The sequence below is a fragment of the Bactrocera dorsalis genome, chromosome 5 (genome assembly GCF_023373825.1).
Source record: "Bactrocera dorsalis isolate Fly_Bdor chromosome 5, ASM2337382v1, whole genome shotgun sequence".
Classification (NCBI taxonomy): Eukaryota; Metazoa; Arthropoda; class Insecta; order Diptera; family Tephritidae; genus Bactrocera; species Bactrocera dorsalis.
In genome coordinates this window covers 2,536,304-2,553,463 of record NC_064307.1, presented here as the reverse complement: position 1 = coordinate 2,553,463, position 17,160 = coordinate 2,536,304, and the positions used below count along the sequence as shown (strand labels likewise).

At 36.0% G+C, this 17,160-nt stretch overlaps 1 protein-coding gene across 22 annotated transcripts in view; it reads right to left on the bottom strand.

The window, feature by feature from the left end:
- LOC105232701 (collagen alpha-3(IX) chain) overlaps positions 1-17,160 on the bottom strand; it is a 382,089-nt gene that overhangs the window by 96,083 nt on the left and 268,846 nt on the right. For all 22 annotated transcript variants that reach the window (XM_049457510.1, XM_049457513.1, XM_049457505.1 and 19 more), the window contains 2 exons: positions 13,816-13,953; positions 4,350-4,541 (listed from right to left, as the gene is read on the bottom strand). In XM_049457510.1, the coding sequence (XP_049313467.1) occupies positions 4,350-4,541; positions 13,816-13,953 (330 nt within the window). The remainder of the gene's footprint in view (positions 1-4,349; positions 4,542-13,815; positions 13,954-17,160) is intronic.

Below are 17,160 nucleotides of genomic sequence, written 5' to 3'. Positions count from 1 at the left end.
GCAACTCTTTTTTAAATTATGAAAATAATATAATAGTTAATAATGCCTTGATTTTTAGAGCCCTGCTAATTAATTTCTAATTATTTTATTTATTAATCTTAAAGAATTTGATTCGAAAGCTGTCGCTATCAACTCAAAGGAAGTCTACTTTCACGAAACCTTTAATTATAATAAACATTCTATTAATTTATAGTGGCACCTTTTATAAAAAATATGCTCGTTACTCTCTATTTTATTATTTTCCTTATCAGCGGTTGCCTCGCTCATACAAAATTAACTCTGCGGGCGGCAGTTTGCATGTCGCCTCATTTCGTTTACCGACCGTCTGATGCAGTTTGTTCGGCCGCTTAACTGCTGATGGCGGCCGGAGATAGCCAGCCGAGCACTTCTATATACCCACACACATACGCATGTGCATGTCCTGCGGAGTTAATGAAGGCAGCAGGTGAAATGGGATGTGACGGTAACAGCGATATAATGAAATTAGCACAATAGGCAATTTTTCTTTAAAAGCGAATTAAGAGCGTGCAGAAAAAAGCAAGAAAAAAACCGAACAAATTTTGCGCTGCCACACAATTAACTTGCCATAAGCTAAGGAAAAAGTGAGCGAGATTTTTATTTTCGTCTGCTACAAGAAATAAAACAACAAAGGCAATGGACTCAACCGCCGGTAGTAAAATAAAGGCTTGACACAGCGACTTTTTTGTTGTTTTTCGTTGAAATGAACTGACAGCGGTGTGCTGACCTCATTGTGGCCGCTTTGACAAGGGACAAAAGTTATTAAAATGGACAGGAAAGGTTTGAACGAAAATTAAATAGAACTCAAGTTGCAAATTTTTCGCTGCTTATATGGAAATGGAAGTATTTTAAAGAAAAAGTATAGGCAAAAGCGCTAAAAACCTCATTTAATGGGTAGAAAAGCAAATAGCTGAGTATATTTTTTATTATTTACGGCAATCTTTGCGCGGCACGAAATCTTGTGCCAGTTCAGTTTAGCGCCAGAATTGCTAGGTCGCCTGCAGCAGTGCGGCAAAGTAAGCACAGCGGAAAGGTAACAACAGCGATTTTGTAAACAACATCCCAAGCGATAAGCTTGTTGGACCATAACAAAGCAAAGAAGTGAATAAACAAATAAATAAAATTAAAAAAACGGTACTTTGGTACTTTACACCGCGTGAAGTCGCTTGCAGTCGCGGTGGCCCTTTGCTTAATGCCATTGGCAACGCGGCGAGTGCAAAGAACTGACAAATTTAAATTGAAAGTAAATGTTTGGCGCCCTGTTTGCTTATGCAAAGTTAGTTAAATGCGTTCGCTGGTAAAACAACGGGCAACGCCTCAAAGTATACTGTGCATGTCTGCTTTAAGGCAGCCAAAGCAAAGGAAATTACGCTTTTGTTGCTTGGTCGCGGTCACTTTAAGCTTGTGTCGTGGTTGTTGTTGTATTTTTTGTATTCTGCAGCAGCTGCTCCCATGTTGCGCAGTTAGTTACGCCGTTGTTTTGTCGTTTGCTTAGCGGCAGCCGCGCTGGCAACATGCAATCATGTTGATAACAATAATTGCCTAAAACCACCAATTTAAACGTGAAAGCCACTGAAAAACACACCTTTCGCACACCACGCCACACCGCAAACGTTTAATTTTTAAGCAAATGTTGCTGTGAGGCTTTGCAGTTGAGCTGGCAGTTAGCGTACGCTGATACAGTAGAAAAATTGTATGCTACCAAAAAGGGACTAGTTGTGAACCACTTGTTTTTTTAAATAAAAATGTGGCACTCTTGAATATACTTGTAAATTAGCCAGAAGCGTCATAGCGCCATTCTTTTTTTATGTGAAGTCTAAATCCACCAAAATAGAAACATTTTCAGTTTTGAATAATTTTATTATTGATCTAAATCTCTAGAACTGGTAACGGCTGAATAAATGACCGCTTACATGAACTACAGGATCAAGTGGTTGTGAGCAGTGTAATATTAATTGTAAAGTGAAGATCTGCATGCATCCCCAGTATTGCGTGCCGTCACACAGTTTTACTAAACTCTACACGCTTTCGCATAGTCACGCTTTGTGGTCTGTTTACATGATTACCTAGCTTACAAGCAGCTGCTTGGCAAATTTCACGAGCTAAGTGCATACAAATTCTTTGTGGTTACGTATACGCCGTGTCATACAAGGTGTTTAGAATACTCCTAAGCAGTTAAATGCAAATGCTTGAGCAAGTATAACTTTGGTCTATTTTGGTCTCTGCAATGGATTAAAGTTGATAAAAGAGAAGCTGTGTGCTTTCACTACTGCATACGCGGTCGTTCTTGCCGAATTCACAATGTGAAATTGTAGAACAAAATAGGTAAATTCGATTTCTATTATATAGAGAAAGAAAATGGTACAAAATATTAGAGTATAATATGTTAGATGGTATAAAAATATTTACTCATTATACATTGCATATATTTTCGAATACCACTTCAGGCCAGATTAAGTGCTTTGGGTGATCCTCAAGATGGGTTAAGATTTGGACTACTATACTTGTATGTAGACCTTTGCGAAGCCATGACACAGAACTCTTGTATTCGATGTAATTAGTGGAAAACACGCCAGCCAGATCGGCTTGAGCCTTTGATTTCTACTCCTACGAGTTTTCAGATGAAAGTGTGTGCTCTCTATTATTTAATTAAGTTTCACCAGAGCGGCACATTCATGAAAGAGGTGTAGTTGTCTCTATCTCTTCTTCTTACAAACAATCTCTACAGCTAGAATCCGGTCAGATTCTCAACCTAACAGCATGAACGCCGATAGGCCAATGACCTGTTGAAATCTCGCAAATAAGGAAAAAGCTCTTTACTGAAGGCAAAGATCTCACTAGATCGACCTTGGATCAAAAAAAACTTGTGGCAGCAAAGGAACCAATTAGAAAGCACGAAGAGGCCAAAATAATAACCCATTCACATTCTACTAATAGCTGAACAAGCTTTTCAACTCATCAGCTTTGTAGTTATCACAAAGTAGCCATCGGTACCAGCTTCCTGCGTCCTCGAACACATGGTTCAATATATTACTTTGCAAACAATAATTTTTTCATAAGAATCTAATATCATTATTTTCAAGATTTTTTATTTGGAAAATATAATAACACAAAAAAATATTTTCTTTTAAGAATTTCTTCATATTTTTGTGTAAGAAATAAAGCAGAAATTATTATTTTGCTTATTTTATAGCAACATAGGCTTTATAGTCGCCTCAAACACAATTATGATAAATTAGTCTTCATAAATCACCCTAACTTGCCTTTAGCTAGTAGTCTTTACTCGCGTACGCCTTTAGCTATCTTAAGCACTATAAATTTGTTGCTGCATTTAAGCTGACAGCAATGACAATAAGCCACGCGTAGGCGGCTAAGTACAATGGAAACGTTATACAATGGACTAGTTAAGTATATTTGGCCGGTAAACTACTTATATTTATATGACGTTGGACTTTACCGAGGAGACCGCTCTCTTCAAAACTCGTATATACCACAATAAAAATACGAAATAGTAAGCGATGATAATAGAAGATGTCTACATATTTGATGCTAACTTCTGCTCATTAATGGTTATCGTAAACAGTACCCAGCGCTCAAATGGTCACATAATACAGTTAGCCTTGAACCACAAATACTATGGGTATTGAAAATAATTAAGAAAAGTTTCTGTGCCTTAAAAAGCCTAAATAATTAACCAAAATATTACATAATTTATAGCAAATGAGACAAAACTTTCCAACAACGCAAAACAGAAAATGGAATTTTAACTACTCGGCCAAGCATGTATTTACGAAACCAATTAGGGGCAACATAAACACTAAGCACTGTAATTACAAACTTAAATAGACGCCTCTAATAACAGTTACGTATGAACTTGAACACTTGTGAACACGATATTATGGGAACAGGTGTTACTGCTATAATTGGGCTTAAATTAAGTTTTTAATTTCAAAGTGCGCTTAATAAGCAGTTGGGAACACTAAAGAAAATAAGGATGAAAAAATATGAAAGTGAATATACTATCTATACTTATATATATGTATAAAACAATTTTGTCCGAGGTAAACTGCTAAACTACTGAACCGATTTGAATAAAATTTAATAGACTCTGTCCAGTTTAGCTCAACTTAAAAGAGAGGATAATGTTTATAGCAATCTTGTTAAAAGTAAAAAATTCGCAGATAAAAAAATCTGGATCTTATAGTACTACTAGAAAAAAATATAAAAATACTATTAACAAATATAATATATGAAATAAAATCTACAACTAACTGAGCGTTATATATACAAATTAAAGATATGTAATTATATAAATCTGAGCGCATACTTACATCGTAGTTTTCAGGCAAGCCAGGCGGTCCGGGCGGGCCGGGTGGCCCTTGCATGCCGGGCATGCCGTCGACGCCAGGCTCACCTTTATGGCCTTGCAGACCCTCGGGTCCACGGGAGCCAGGATCGCCCCTATCGCCGCGGTCTCCTTTCGGACCGGGGGCACCGCGTTCACCTGGCTTCCCTGTAGCACCCTGTGAGGAAGAAAGAAAGAGGAAATAATATTATTACAATACCACAATGCGTTAATTAAGTAAAGCTTGGGTAAAGTAGCATAAATAGTTGTATATGAAAGGTAAATACACGTGTCTGGGGATTTGAGCAAGCCACATTACGTAACGAGCAATATTTCACTGCAGTTGCTTATGCTAAAGACTGCCTCAACTGCAGCAATATTTAAATATTAAAAACGGATAGCAAATTCATCAAATGCTCTTAGCGCAACTCAAGTTCTTCAAATGTCTATTCTAATAAATATGAAAAAAGTGTAAGGATATACTCGATAATAAAATCATATATATACACCCTGTATTGAAGAAATGCTCAAGCAGCTCTTTACCTGGAATGTGACATTAAAAATGTAAATAAATGTCCAGTCATTTGACACTCCTTTATTGCTTGCTTTTAAGGCGCGCACGCTATGCAAATTCTGCCCCTCAGCTGCTAGAGCTTTCCCTCCTTTATTTTAGAGCTTTTCGCAACCCTTTTTCGCCAACTTCGTCTATAATATATACATCTGCGTCATCCTTACAAACGTACAGTCGTGTTTCAGCGACGACTTTTGAAGAATTTGACCCTATCTATTGTTGACGCACCGCTTTGCCACTTTCGACAGACTGCTTGTTGTTGTTTTAGACTTGCGTCTACATTTTTTGCCTTACTTTGCGTGTTTCTTAATGTTCGTCGTGTCGTTCTTAATGCTGTGCATGTTTTACTATTGCTGGCGTTTTTTCTTCTCAGTTGCGCGCTTTTGTTGTTATTATTATGGCAATTGTTCTTATTTTTGTTTTTGTTGTTATTATTGTTGTTGTGTGTTGTTCGCGTTATCGGATTTAATTAATTGCCCTAAGTAAAGGGATTAGCCTGACAACTAGCAGTGGCGTATGGGCTGGTTGCGACAAGTCGGGACCGGAAATTCCGGTATTTGGCCATATTTTATCGCCCCAACGATATGCGAAATAACAATTAAGCAGAATTGCGAAAAAACCGAGAACATTGCTTACAAAAAATAAAAAGCGTGTTGGATGTGCGCGTGAAATAGAAACAGTTATAAATAAGGCATACCCTCAGCGCATAAACAAATCGGTGTTGGTCTGCTTGTTTCATTGTGTAAAGTGATTTTTTATTTCGACGGACAGACTTGCAAATTTCGTTTTGTTTTACTTGAAGCTACGCCTTTTTTGTGTAGTTTCACTCCTCGTTAGGTGCTTCAGACAAATTCGGTTTGTTTTGAGGAATTTGTTTGACATTTATTGCCAAGAAGAGTTATTAGCATCAAATAGTTGTATGGGTTAATGAGTTCTAACGCCTTATTTAAGGCAAACTTAGTGCTTTGCGAGTGTTTATGCTTGCGAATAAATGTATATTTTACAATTCTAAATTGTCTGCTTCAAAAATAATCTGGCGGTAGAAATGTTACTTTGATTTAATGAATATACGCAAATAAAAAAGAATAAGTACAGTTGTTTTTAATTAATTATTTTTCTATAGAAACTATATTGGTATTTGACAATGAGACTAAGTCCATAAACTTTTCGTTTGTAAAAAAATTATAAAAAGAAAAAGTTGTTTTATTTATACTTCCGGCAGTCGGAAGTCATGGCTATAATTATGAACTAAAATATAATAACATACTCAAAATATAAAAATAATAAGGTTTAAAGCCTTACTAGGGTGAGTTACAATGCCTTTAAATATTGTTGGTAATAACTTGCTGATAGCCAAACATATAGACGCAGATGTACGGCTAGTTTCTCGGTGTTAATGGTCATTTAATGAGAATTTAGAAAGAATATAGGAAAAATATAGGAACAATTCAAGACTGAGATAAATTCTCACTCGATCTTAAAATATTGGGTAGTCGAAAAAGTATTTTCGTATTTGTCTATAGATGTCGTTTCAGTCGTGCAAAGTGTTGGAAAGGTGTGATTCGCTATATTTTGAAATTTTTACTGTATCAGTTAGTGCAGCACAACAATGGTTCGCTCGCTCTGGAAGTTTCGATGTGAAAGATGCACCTCGCTGTTCCAACTATATATGAAAAATTCGATGAAATTATGGAAAAAACTGACCAGGACCGTCACATAAGCAGCCATGACATCGCTAAGGAATTAACATTCAACCATTTAAAAAAGGGTGGCTACAACAAGAAGCTCGATGTTTGGGTACAACATGAATTATCTGTGAAAAGTTTAATGGACCGAATTAACATCGGCGATTCTTTGCTGAAACGAAATGAAACGTGCGAAAAAAATCTGATCATGAGCATGATGAAGCAAACAAATGGTCCCAAGGCCACAATTGACGCCTCGAAAGGTTATGCTGCGTGTTTGGTGGGATTAGAAAGGAAGGCTGCTCCGAATGATTCTATTGTTTATTGTAAACAACTGATGAGATTGAAGCAAGTAATCAAAAAAAAAAAATGGCCAGAACTGATCCATCAGGACAACGCTAGACTACACACATCTTTGATGACTCGGCAAAAACTGGGAGTGCTTGGCTGAAAAGTTTTGACATATCCACCATATAGCCCTGATTTTGCACCATTGGACTACCATTTGTTTCGATCAATGCAGAACTTCCTTAATGGAGTAAAGTAGGCTTCAAGAGAAGTAGTAAGAAAAGAAGAAGAAGAGTTGTAGCAGTTTTTCGCCGAGAAACCAGAAAATTTTACACTGATGGAATAATGTTTCTAGTTTTCTATAACACTGCTTAAAATTCATGGAAAGAAAAAAATAAATATAATATCATATTTTACTAGGGTAGCGCAATTGTATGATATTCAATACGGTTATTGGTTTTGTAATATATCTATAAAATACTGTGTAATCAAAATAATAATCGAGCTGTGTGAATGGTCGAAATGATCAGAAGCACATATTGTGTCGCTTTAGGTAGCGCAATATTATTGATTTCTTATATAGTTCTTTACTACAAAATTATTCAATATTTTTCAATACAGTGATTTCAATCTGTCAACTAGCAAATTATCTTGAATTCATCGACACTAAGCAGGGCTGAATTGTTTTATTTTGAAGACTAACCGCTTTTCGTTTGATATAGTGCATAAGGCTTCGTTCCATGCGATGCTAAAAAATATTGAAGACGATTTTTAAATAATGTAAATTAAAGTAGATATATTAATATTAAAATGTTTTATTGTGGGTTAAATTACTGAGGTTCAACGATACTAACCTCCCCAGCTATAAGTTTCCACTTTTCCTTTTGAACTATTTCATTCTTGAATTATTTAAGTAGGATTTTTAATGGGGAATAATTCGACAGAAATAGTTATACGAGGTGCAGCATTGCCCTTTTCTTTATTATAAAGTCACGTTACTCAGAAGTTCTAATAAACTATGCCTAAACAATTCTATTTTCTATAATATGGCGCTAGTATACATGGTTATGAATACATATGTATGTACATTCATTGGTGTAAATGTAGGTAATAGCATAGCCGAAAATCGTGTATCATATATATATATATATATATATATTACGAGTATGATTGTGTGCTCACATGTTTGTTTATGTTTGTGTGCCCACACTATTGCGATCATATTTCATATTCACTTTGAAGTGTATGTGCCTCGAGTGTGTCGAGGGATGCTGGCGCGACATTTTTCTTTCTTCTGCTGTGCGAATGTATATGTAAATAAGACATATACTTACATATATATACATATATGGTACACAAATTTAAATAAACACATTGCGACTACTGACACTATCTTTGAAAAGCTCGTGTATGTCCAACAAGTACTTGCCGTAACAGCCACTTAAGCTTATAAGCCGAGCTGTACAACCGCACTAACATTTATGTCCTTATACAATAATGGCAAAGTTCACAGCAGAAAGTGCCTTTATAAATAGTAGTATAAATATACATATACCACTCAGTGCTGAGCCATAATTTATAGTAGCGAATTAGGAAATATATATTAGTGTTTGAAAAGGTGACGCAAGGAAAAGCGCCTGCACGGGATTAGGGAGCACTTTGGAGGTTCGTTTCATCCCGTATATAGTATAGTTACTATACTGGTGAATATTTTCTAAAACTGTTTCGAGCCAAAGAAGATAGTCGAATAACGGTCTCCTTTGGCATTAATTTTATTAGCTAACATTGCGAGAGCGAAGAAATTCTCAAAGAAGGCTTTTAATGACATTTTAAGAAAACATTTTTACAGATATACAAACATATGTAAGACATAAGTTATCATCACTGAGCCTTTGCTAAGTATTTTTACCCTTAGTAGTTGAAATTCTTCAACATTTTTACTTTCCAACCAATTATGTTGCGCAAAGAAGAGCTCAGCGAAAATAAGAAGCTTCCTTCAGACATTATAAACACTAATATCGCAAAGAAAAGACTTCAATGTAGAAATACCAAATATTTCATGCGCAACCCAAAAGAACTGTATGATGCATAAGTGAGAAGAAAATACGTGACAGTCATAAACGAGTTTGTGCGAAAACCCATGAAGGACACAAAAAAAAAATGCCACTCACTACATTTTTCATATTGCAGAGCATTTACATTTTTAATTCAAGTACAAATGACAAACCAACAAACACAAGTCCATAACATACAGGAGTTGTATGTGCGTGCGCAACTATGCTACAAAGCTTACATAGCAAAGCATAGCATAGTGTAGCATAGCATGGGAGAAGTTATGCCGACAGGCGAAAGTGTCTACAAATCATATGTGTCATGTGGCTGAAAAGTAAATTTTAACACCTTGTTGGTTGGTTATCTACAGTGCATATGAGATTGCTCTGCTTGAGTGGAAAAGGCAAAAGCGCAGAAAAATAAGGTGGCCAGCAGCAGATGACATTGTCGAGGTTGCGTATACGCCCGGTGTGACGTTATAAGCTTGGATATATTTGTAGCTATGAAGTTTTTATGCGAAATAAATGTGTATGTGTTGGTAAATAACATAAACATGCTTGTATATGAAAATCGTTCATTTATGTAATATACGCATGCCCACAGTGGCGGATGCGTTGCACTTTTACAGGCGTTGCCTATTGCGCAATATAAATTCTGTAATGTGCATGTATATTACAGTCCTGTATTCTGTATTCTGTTTTTAACATAGAGCAAAGTAAAGATATTTTTTTAACGTTATAAGATAACATATTTAATTTATTTTATTAGATTTTAGGGACTTGATATATCAATATCAATTTTAGATTACTTCCTCAAAAACCCATTATTGGTCTAAAAACATGATCTATAAATTCAAAAGTACTTAATATTACTTCATCTTTAGGCATCTTCATTGCTTTTTAGAAAACCGCCACTGTACGCTATACCAACTGAATATATTTTTATACATATATGTGAGCTGCATAAATCAACGTTTCTATGTAACAAGTTGCGTGTGCTTTTGGGCTGCAGGTAAGATTAGCCAAAGAAAAAAGGTGCATGGAACTGCTGTGTTAGTTCTTGCTTAAGAAATTTTCTTCATTTCCTCGTACCATGAACATTTTCTACGATTCTGCTTTTATATAAAGCTTAGAGCACTCAAACATACATATATATGCACACCTGTAATCGAGTTATTTACACGCATACATATACATAAGTATGTATGTACATAGCTGGTATGACAAGAGATGTTGCTTTCTTGATTTTATTTTTGTGGCGGATAAAGTTTCAGTTTGACACATGCTTTATGTTTACTGCAATGTCACTAGATTTTAAAAATTCCAAAACGCAAATTGTTTCAAAGCAAGAGAAATACGCTTTCAAACCTATATAGGGTCTCCTTTTGGAATTATAAAATTGTTTATAGAAATAGGTGTCGAAAAGGCCGTGAAGGAAAATAAATGTGGCAGACTTCTATATTCAGTACTTTTAACGAGTTTTTACAAATGAAGAAAAGTTATTCCAAAGGATCTTTTAGGGAAAGGTAAAAATTTAGTATCAAAACCCAGTCGACGGAACTATAATAATTTTAGAGCTTTTATAGCCGGTTAATTTTGTTTTTTTATTGAACATTTTTAAAACAAAATTAACTATTTCCAGCTAAAGTTTTCAAAGTGGAAGTCTTTTCCGATATAAATCGTCTTTATTTAAACATTAATATCAAATGAATTTATTTTGTACACTTTTGACCCATTGTACTTAATGTAATCACTTATCTGATATTTTTAGTGTCCTTGAATGCTTTTGTGCGATATACAACAGCAAAGCTATCAAATCACTTGCCGCACATCCTGTTATACTCATGTCTACTAAATCATTAAAATCCTATTAAATACAACAAAGATTGCAGCAGCCATGCATAAAAATGGCATTCTTACTTTTGTAAGTGCTTTCAAAATATTCCACTGCATTTTACTCTCAAACATTGCTTCCTTTCTCACACACACACACATACCCGTACATGCATACTGTATTCTTTTGCCTCCTAACTATGCCTTTAAGCAACGCTAAGGAAATGCTGTCGTTGCCAACTAAGCAGTGTAAGAGCTTGTAATAGCAAGTTGCATGCTGCACTTGTGGCAACAATGGCCTAAACTAACATTTTCACAGTGAGTTACGCCTCTCTCAATGGCAAATATAATATGCATGTGCACGTGTGTGTGTGGGGGAATGTGCTTACGTATGCTAATGTGCAAACTGCATGCCTCTGCGCAAACATGTGCACTAGATGTGTGTGTGTGTGTGTGCGTGAAAATTTGCTGGCAAATGTGTGTGATTTTGTGCAGCCGAGGGCATAAAAATATTTGCTTTGTTAGGAGATAGCAAATTTTCTTGCCTTCAACTGGCTGGTTTTCATATGTAAGCAGTTGCCGCCAAGTAGCTATGCCGCATGCACACTCACAAGCACATATCTATATCTATATATATCCATATGTCAGCGTAAACATTTTCACTTTTATGTCTGCTGACTCTGGTCATCACAGCTACGCTTGGGCGTGTGCCGCATCTTTCTATCTTGAAGAAACTGCAAGGCCACAACGTTACCTAGCCGCCGGCCATGCCGTCAATTTGAGTTTCCACATAATCGCTGTTAGTGTTAGTGTGTGGTATCATTTTGTGCTTTTAATATCCCGCATGATTTGTAGCTAAAAATATACAGTAACATAATGTTAATGACTAGAAGTGGTTCACACACTTGCTTCTGTTTACATCAAACCTTAGACCAGCATTATCTGTTCAAAATAAACTGCAATGGCTAATGAAACAAACGTTGAAACGTTCACGAACATAAAAAAGTATATCAATCTAGAAAAAACTATTTATCGCTACGGTTTGCGCCTTTAGCTTAACTAATCCAGTCCGGGTTAAATTTGATCTTGAATGTACAGAGTAGGAGAGTGGGGAATGAGGATAATATTTTTGAAAAGAGATGTCTTGAGAATCATTAATACACATTAATAATTGATACACATTAATAATTAATACACCAGCTGTCGTGTCATACATTGACCTACTGGTCCTTCATAATGCCAGTTGGAGGTGCTGTTTAATTTGAAGAACGACAATGGTATTTGGGAACCGTAAGAGCGACTTGACATTTAATTTTGATATTTCGCCTATATATCTATATATGTCGAGTTTTGATAATGCTTAAGGAACTATAGAACGTGTTCCAATGTCTCTCTCATGTCTACTTCCCTGAATTGTTCGTATATATCGTCGCTATTTATGCCCACCTGGCTCACATATCCTGCCAGTAGGTTGTGATCTGTCATTAAAAAAACAATCGTCCTGCAATCCTTTCGAGACCGCGTTGGTAAAAAGCTTTCCTGCGGTGATCTTGCGTATGATTTTGGCGATTCGTCATGTACTTAAATCATTTCATCTCGCCCTGATCTGTCAGTCAGCCCCTATGGAAATTTCATTGTATGTTGTTCTTATTGACATCCGTTTTTTCTGTTCTGGTTCGTTAGCCGATGATACTTTCGACAATTTAATCAGTTATTTCATTTCCGGAAATCCTTTGTGGTCTGGAACCCACTATACCATATATACAGGCTTTTCCCACTAATTCTATTGCCTCCTTGCTGAAATATCTTCACACAATAGGGTGGGAGTAAATCTTCAGAAATAGTACTGTTTGGTTCCAAATATTTAGTATGTTTGTATCTCTTCTCTTGTTCTTGGAAACCAGAAGGTTTAGCATCTGAATCATAGTTTCTGATTCAGCTGTGCACTAATTGAATTATATAATAACTTCAGTATACATATTCTCTTTTTTTAATTAATTATCAAGTTCTTTCTGTTTCTCAGATTGTTCTCCATTCTTTTTTTCTCTCTCCCATTCTATCGTTACTTGCAGATGAAATACTGAACAGACGTTCATTCAGTTAATTGATTTGAGCATTTGAATTGCGATGCAAAGGAAAATAGAAATTTTTTTGCCAAATATCTCAAACATATAGGCAATAGCCACAATCTTGCAACACTGACTGCATTACTTCACATTTTCTTCAACTTCGTTACTTTAGTAATTACAGTTCACAATCAGCTGAGAGTTATTTCTTCAATTCTCCAAATAAGTGCTCACAAATGCAGCCTTTCCTCAGTTAATTGCAACTTCATAATGACGTTTTGGTTTCAGCTAAATTTTTTAAAATCAATTACAACCGATTACTGTTTACTTATACGATATTGTAAATTGTGTACACAAAGCACTTATTTTCAGTTCTGCAATTCCTCTCGAGCTGGGGCCACTCAACAATCATTTCCCATTCCAATCAATTAACCGCTAATGATTTATTTGCGCAAGGCTTCCTGTAATCGAAGCGAGTACGAATGCACTCTCGAAAATTCATATGCATTTCCTTCCGTTCGCTGCCGTTATTGTGCACAAAAGCACATGCACAGCACTACACCTGCCTGCACTAACGCACACATACACATACAGGTAAATAGCTAGTTGGTGCAAACCGATGTGTGACTGAAGGTGCCGGCGCATTATTGCACATTTCCACTTCGTGCAGAAGTAAATAAAAAGCTGCGAGCGCATTTAAGTGAAAAAATATGCACATACATTAGCAGTCAAGTATGTACAGTTATTTAGGTGTATGCGCATACAGAGAGCTCACACATATTTCCGATTGCACACGGCGTATCGCGAAATTGATTGAGTTATTCTGCTGCCGCTCACCGCATGCTCGCTCGGCAGCTGAATTGAAAATGCTCTGCGAGTTTTGTTTTGTTTGTTTATATGCACAATACTTATATGATAATGCAACTGCATGTGTGTGTGTGTTTATGCATTCACTTACCGTGAGTCCAGGCGCACCAGTCTTTCCCTCCTTGCCCGGCAGTCCGGGTGGGCCGCGTATTGTTTCACGTAATATTTCATTATCTTTGATTGCTTCTAGGATATCAGACGCGTTGCACGTGCATTTGCCAGTGTATTTCTGCAACAAAAGAAGTAAGTGAAATAAATGAGCAAACGGTTAGCCAGCTTATAAGTTGATAGCAAGTATGTGAGCAAAGCAAATAAATAAATGAGCAATTGTTAAGACACGGAAGTGTGGCAATAAAAATTAACCGTTACTATTAATAATAAAAATGTTGGGCAATCGAAAATCCAGATGGAGATCGCTTGAGGTGGGGGAAGATTTGTTTCACGGAGTATACACAATATAGAGTTTTTTCAAACATTTTTTCTTCTACCGGTGGGAGTATGCTGGAGTTGGTTTCGGTTTGAAAATTTTAAATTTAACAAAAATTCTAAAAAATATTTTTTGGAAATCTAGAAATGTATGAAAGTTTTACACTGATGGAATGATGTCTCTAGCAGAAAATTGAAGTGGTCGACCAAAATGGTCGGTTTATTTATTTATTACTATAATTATAAGAAAATAGGTTAAAATTTGATTAGAAATACGAAAAGATTATTTCACTTTCACTTTTCAAACTTTTTAGAGCGGGCTCAAATGATGATCAAGACAGGATTGACTGACTATCAGCAAAGTTTTAATATGAGTTTGATGAGGTTGACAGAAGAACATTTACTATAATTCAAACTTTTAACTTGGACCTATACTGTCAAGATCTGGATAATTTGAAGGAAGTCATCGGCCAGAAGCCACCAATTTGGCCAATAGGAGAGGAATTATCTTCAGTCATTAAAACACCAGGCCATACATACCGATAGTGACGCGCCAAAAGCTCCGAGAAATGCTTGGGAAGTTCCTATAAATTCACATTTAAAGCGGATCTGGAACCAAGCGCTGTCTATATCGAATGATTTTACTGGTAAAAAATGTGTCGCAATGAAAACTTTTAAAGATCGATTTTTCCACTTTCTGCCAATAGTGAATTAGAATCATAGAGTTTCCATGAGAGTGGTCATTGGGAAATTACCTTCAAAATGACAATAAGTTATCGGACAAAACCGCGCACATTTGACCTAAATCGCATAGTTTGCAAAATAAAACTTTATTTATGTATAAACATATAGGTATATGGAAAAAAATTCTATTACACACTTACTATCTTCTTTGCAAGAGCCCTTAAAACATATAGGCATACTTATATACATATATTTATACATACATATACATATATGTATGTTTGTATGTAAGAACAATGGAACGGCGCAGCATTTGTCATTTGCACATAAATTATAGGCAACTTCAATGGAATAAACGATGCCACATTTCCGCTGTTCTCATGCCGTTTGCCACGTTACCGTTATCTATGGACTGCCATCGTTCATTTGTAGCACGGCACATGCCGCTTGCAACGCTGGCCGCTTCTGTCATCCTATGCGCCAATTCGCTTCTAAATGATGCCATATTGTATGCAAACGCTTCAATTTCCATAATTGCCTCAAAATTATAGAACGTATGGCGCCTCACGACAACAACAGCAACAACAACAATGACAATAGTGGCAGCCAGCACTTCAATTCAACGCAGTGCGGTATGCACTCAAACTGGCTTTCCATAAATTGCGAATACTCATTTACAACTCACAATACGAGAATGCGTGCGGCAAATCAGAAGTACATACATATGTGCTTACACATACACATTCATATATACATATATAAGCGTATGTGCGAATTATACACATACATATGCATATGTGCGTGTGTTGAATGTGGGAGTTTGCGGTGGCCCAGCACGCGCTTGCCAGAGCTATAAGCTCTCTAATGCAAAGCGCTGACCAAAAATTCTGCTAAAACAATAATAACAATAGCAATATTCGACGCCGTTGCATGGTGGAAAGAGAAATGGTTTGTTTGGCATATTTCGCTGTGTGTTGGCTGTTGCGTTCAGTGCTATATATACTAATACATATATACTATAGTAAATACATAGTTGCACCTATAAATGTGCTGGCACTTGTGCCTGAGGCATTCTATTTTGCCGCTAAAGTTGAGCGCGTTGCAGCAGCTCATGCCGCATGCATGAAAAGGAATTGTGCGTCGCGCTCAAAAGCGCTCATCAGACTTTTCGAAATTCATTCATTTCATGCGCTATTCACTCGGAAATATTCGTTTCTAAATACATGAACTTTGCGGCAATAAATTAGAAAATATATTAGTTTAGATATTTCCAACACATGCGTGCAACATTTCATATATGAATCTCACTTTCCATTGCATTTAAGTTCTTTACAAATATATTTGTCATATCCATATCATTTTTTTAATGTACGAATGTGTTAAAGAATCAGCTAAAATCGATATGTGAGATATAAATTTATTTTCCTTTAAATTTCATTGTGGACTCGATTGCATTTGTGTCAGTTTTGTAATCTTTTATAGACAAGTACTATACATATATACAATGAATGGTGTTTATTTCTTCATGTTTTCAAAAATTTAGAGATGAAAGCTTCCCAAAAATCATCGAATTGTTATATAACTTTGTTTTGCTGGTTATCCAAACTTCGTGATGATAGTTCGCCTAATAAAAAAAGTTTTCCAATCTCAGAATTGACTTTGAGGGGTCAATCGGTTAATATGCCCTGTTGAAGGTACACAAAATGAAAGATCTTGCTTTAAGTTATTTTTCCAGTAACGGGGTATGTGTAAGCTAAACCATATCGGTTAAAAATCGCCAACGCAGTAAAGAATCCAGAATATTTACCCAGCACGCATATTGGTGGGGTATCTTCAATACCGGATTGTAAGGATTGCTTAAATGTAACATTTATTAACTGTATGAAATGGCTAAATATATAAATAATGTAAACCACTAGTCAGTTGAATTGAAACGAAGTGACTAAATACTCATAAAATAGTCACCCAGTAGTCTTGACCTTTTCACAATGTTTGAATAAGTTAATAATCGAAATTCCTGAGGAATAGAAAATCCATTCAAAATTCATGAAGCGCTCCTACTACTATGAGCAAAAATAGTAAGACTTTGTTCATAATTTTAGCTAATTTATTCTTTAAAATCTATTTCTTCCCCCTCATAGTAATACCCCTTGACCACAACACGCTTGTGTCGACTTTTTTTCCAATCCTCGAAACAGTGCTTAAAGTCAATTTCCAGAATAGCCTTTATTGCAAGTAATTGTGTTCAATTGAAGACCCAAAACGGTTTACTCGAAGCGTTCGTTTTTATTTGCTGAATAGTCAGAAGTTGGCTCCGTGTGATCAG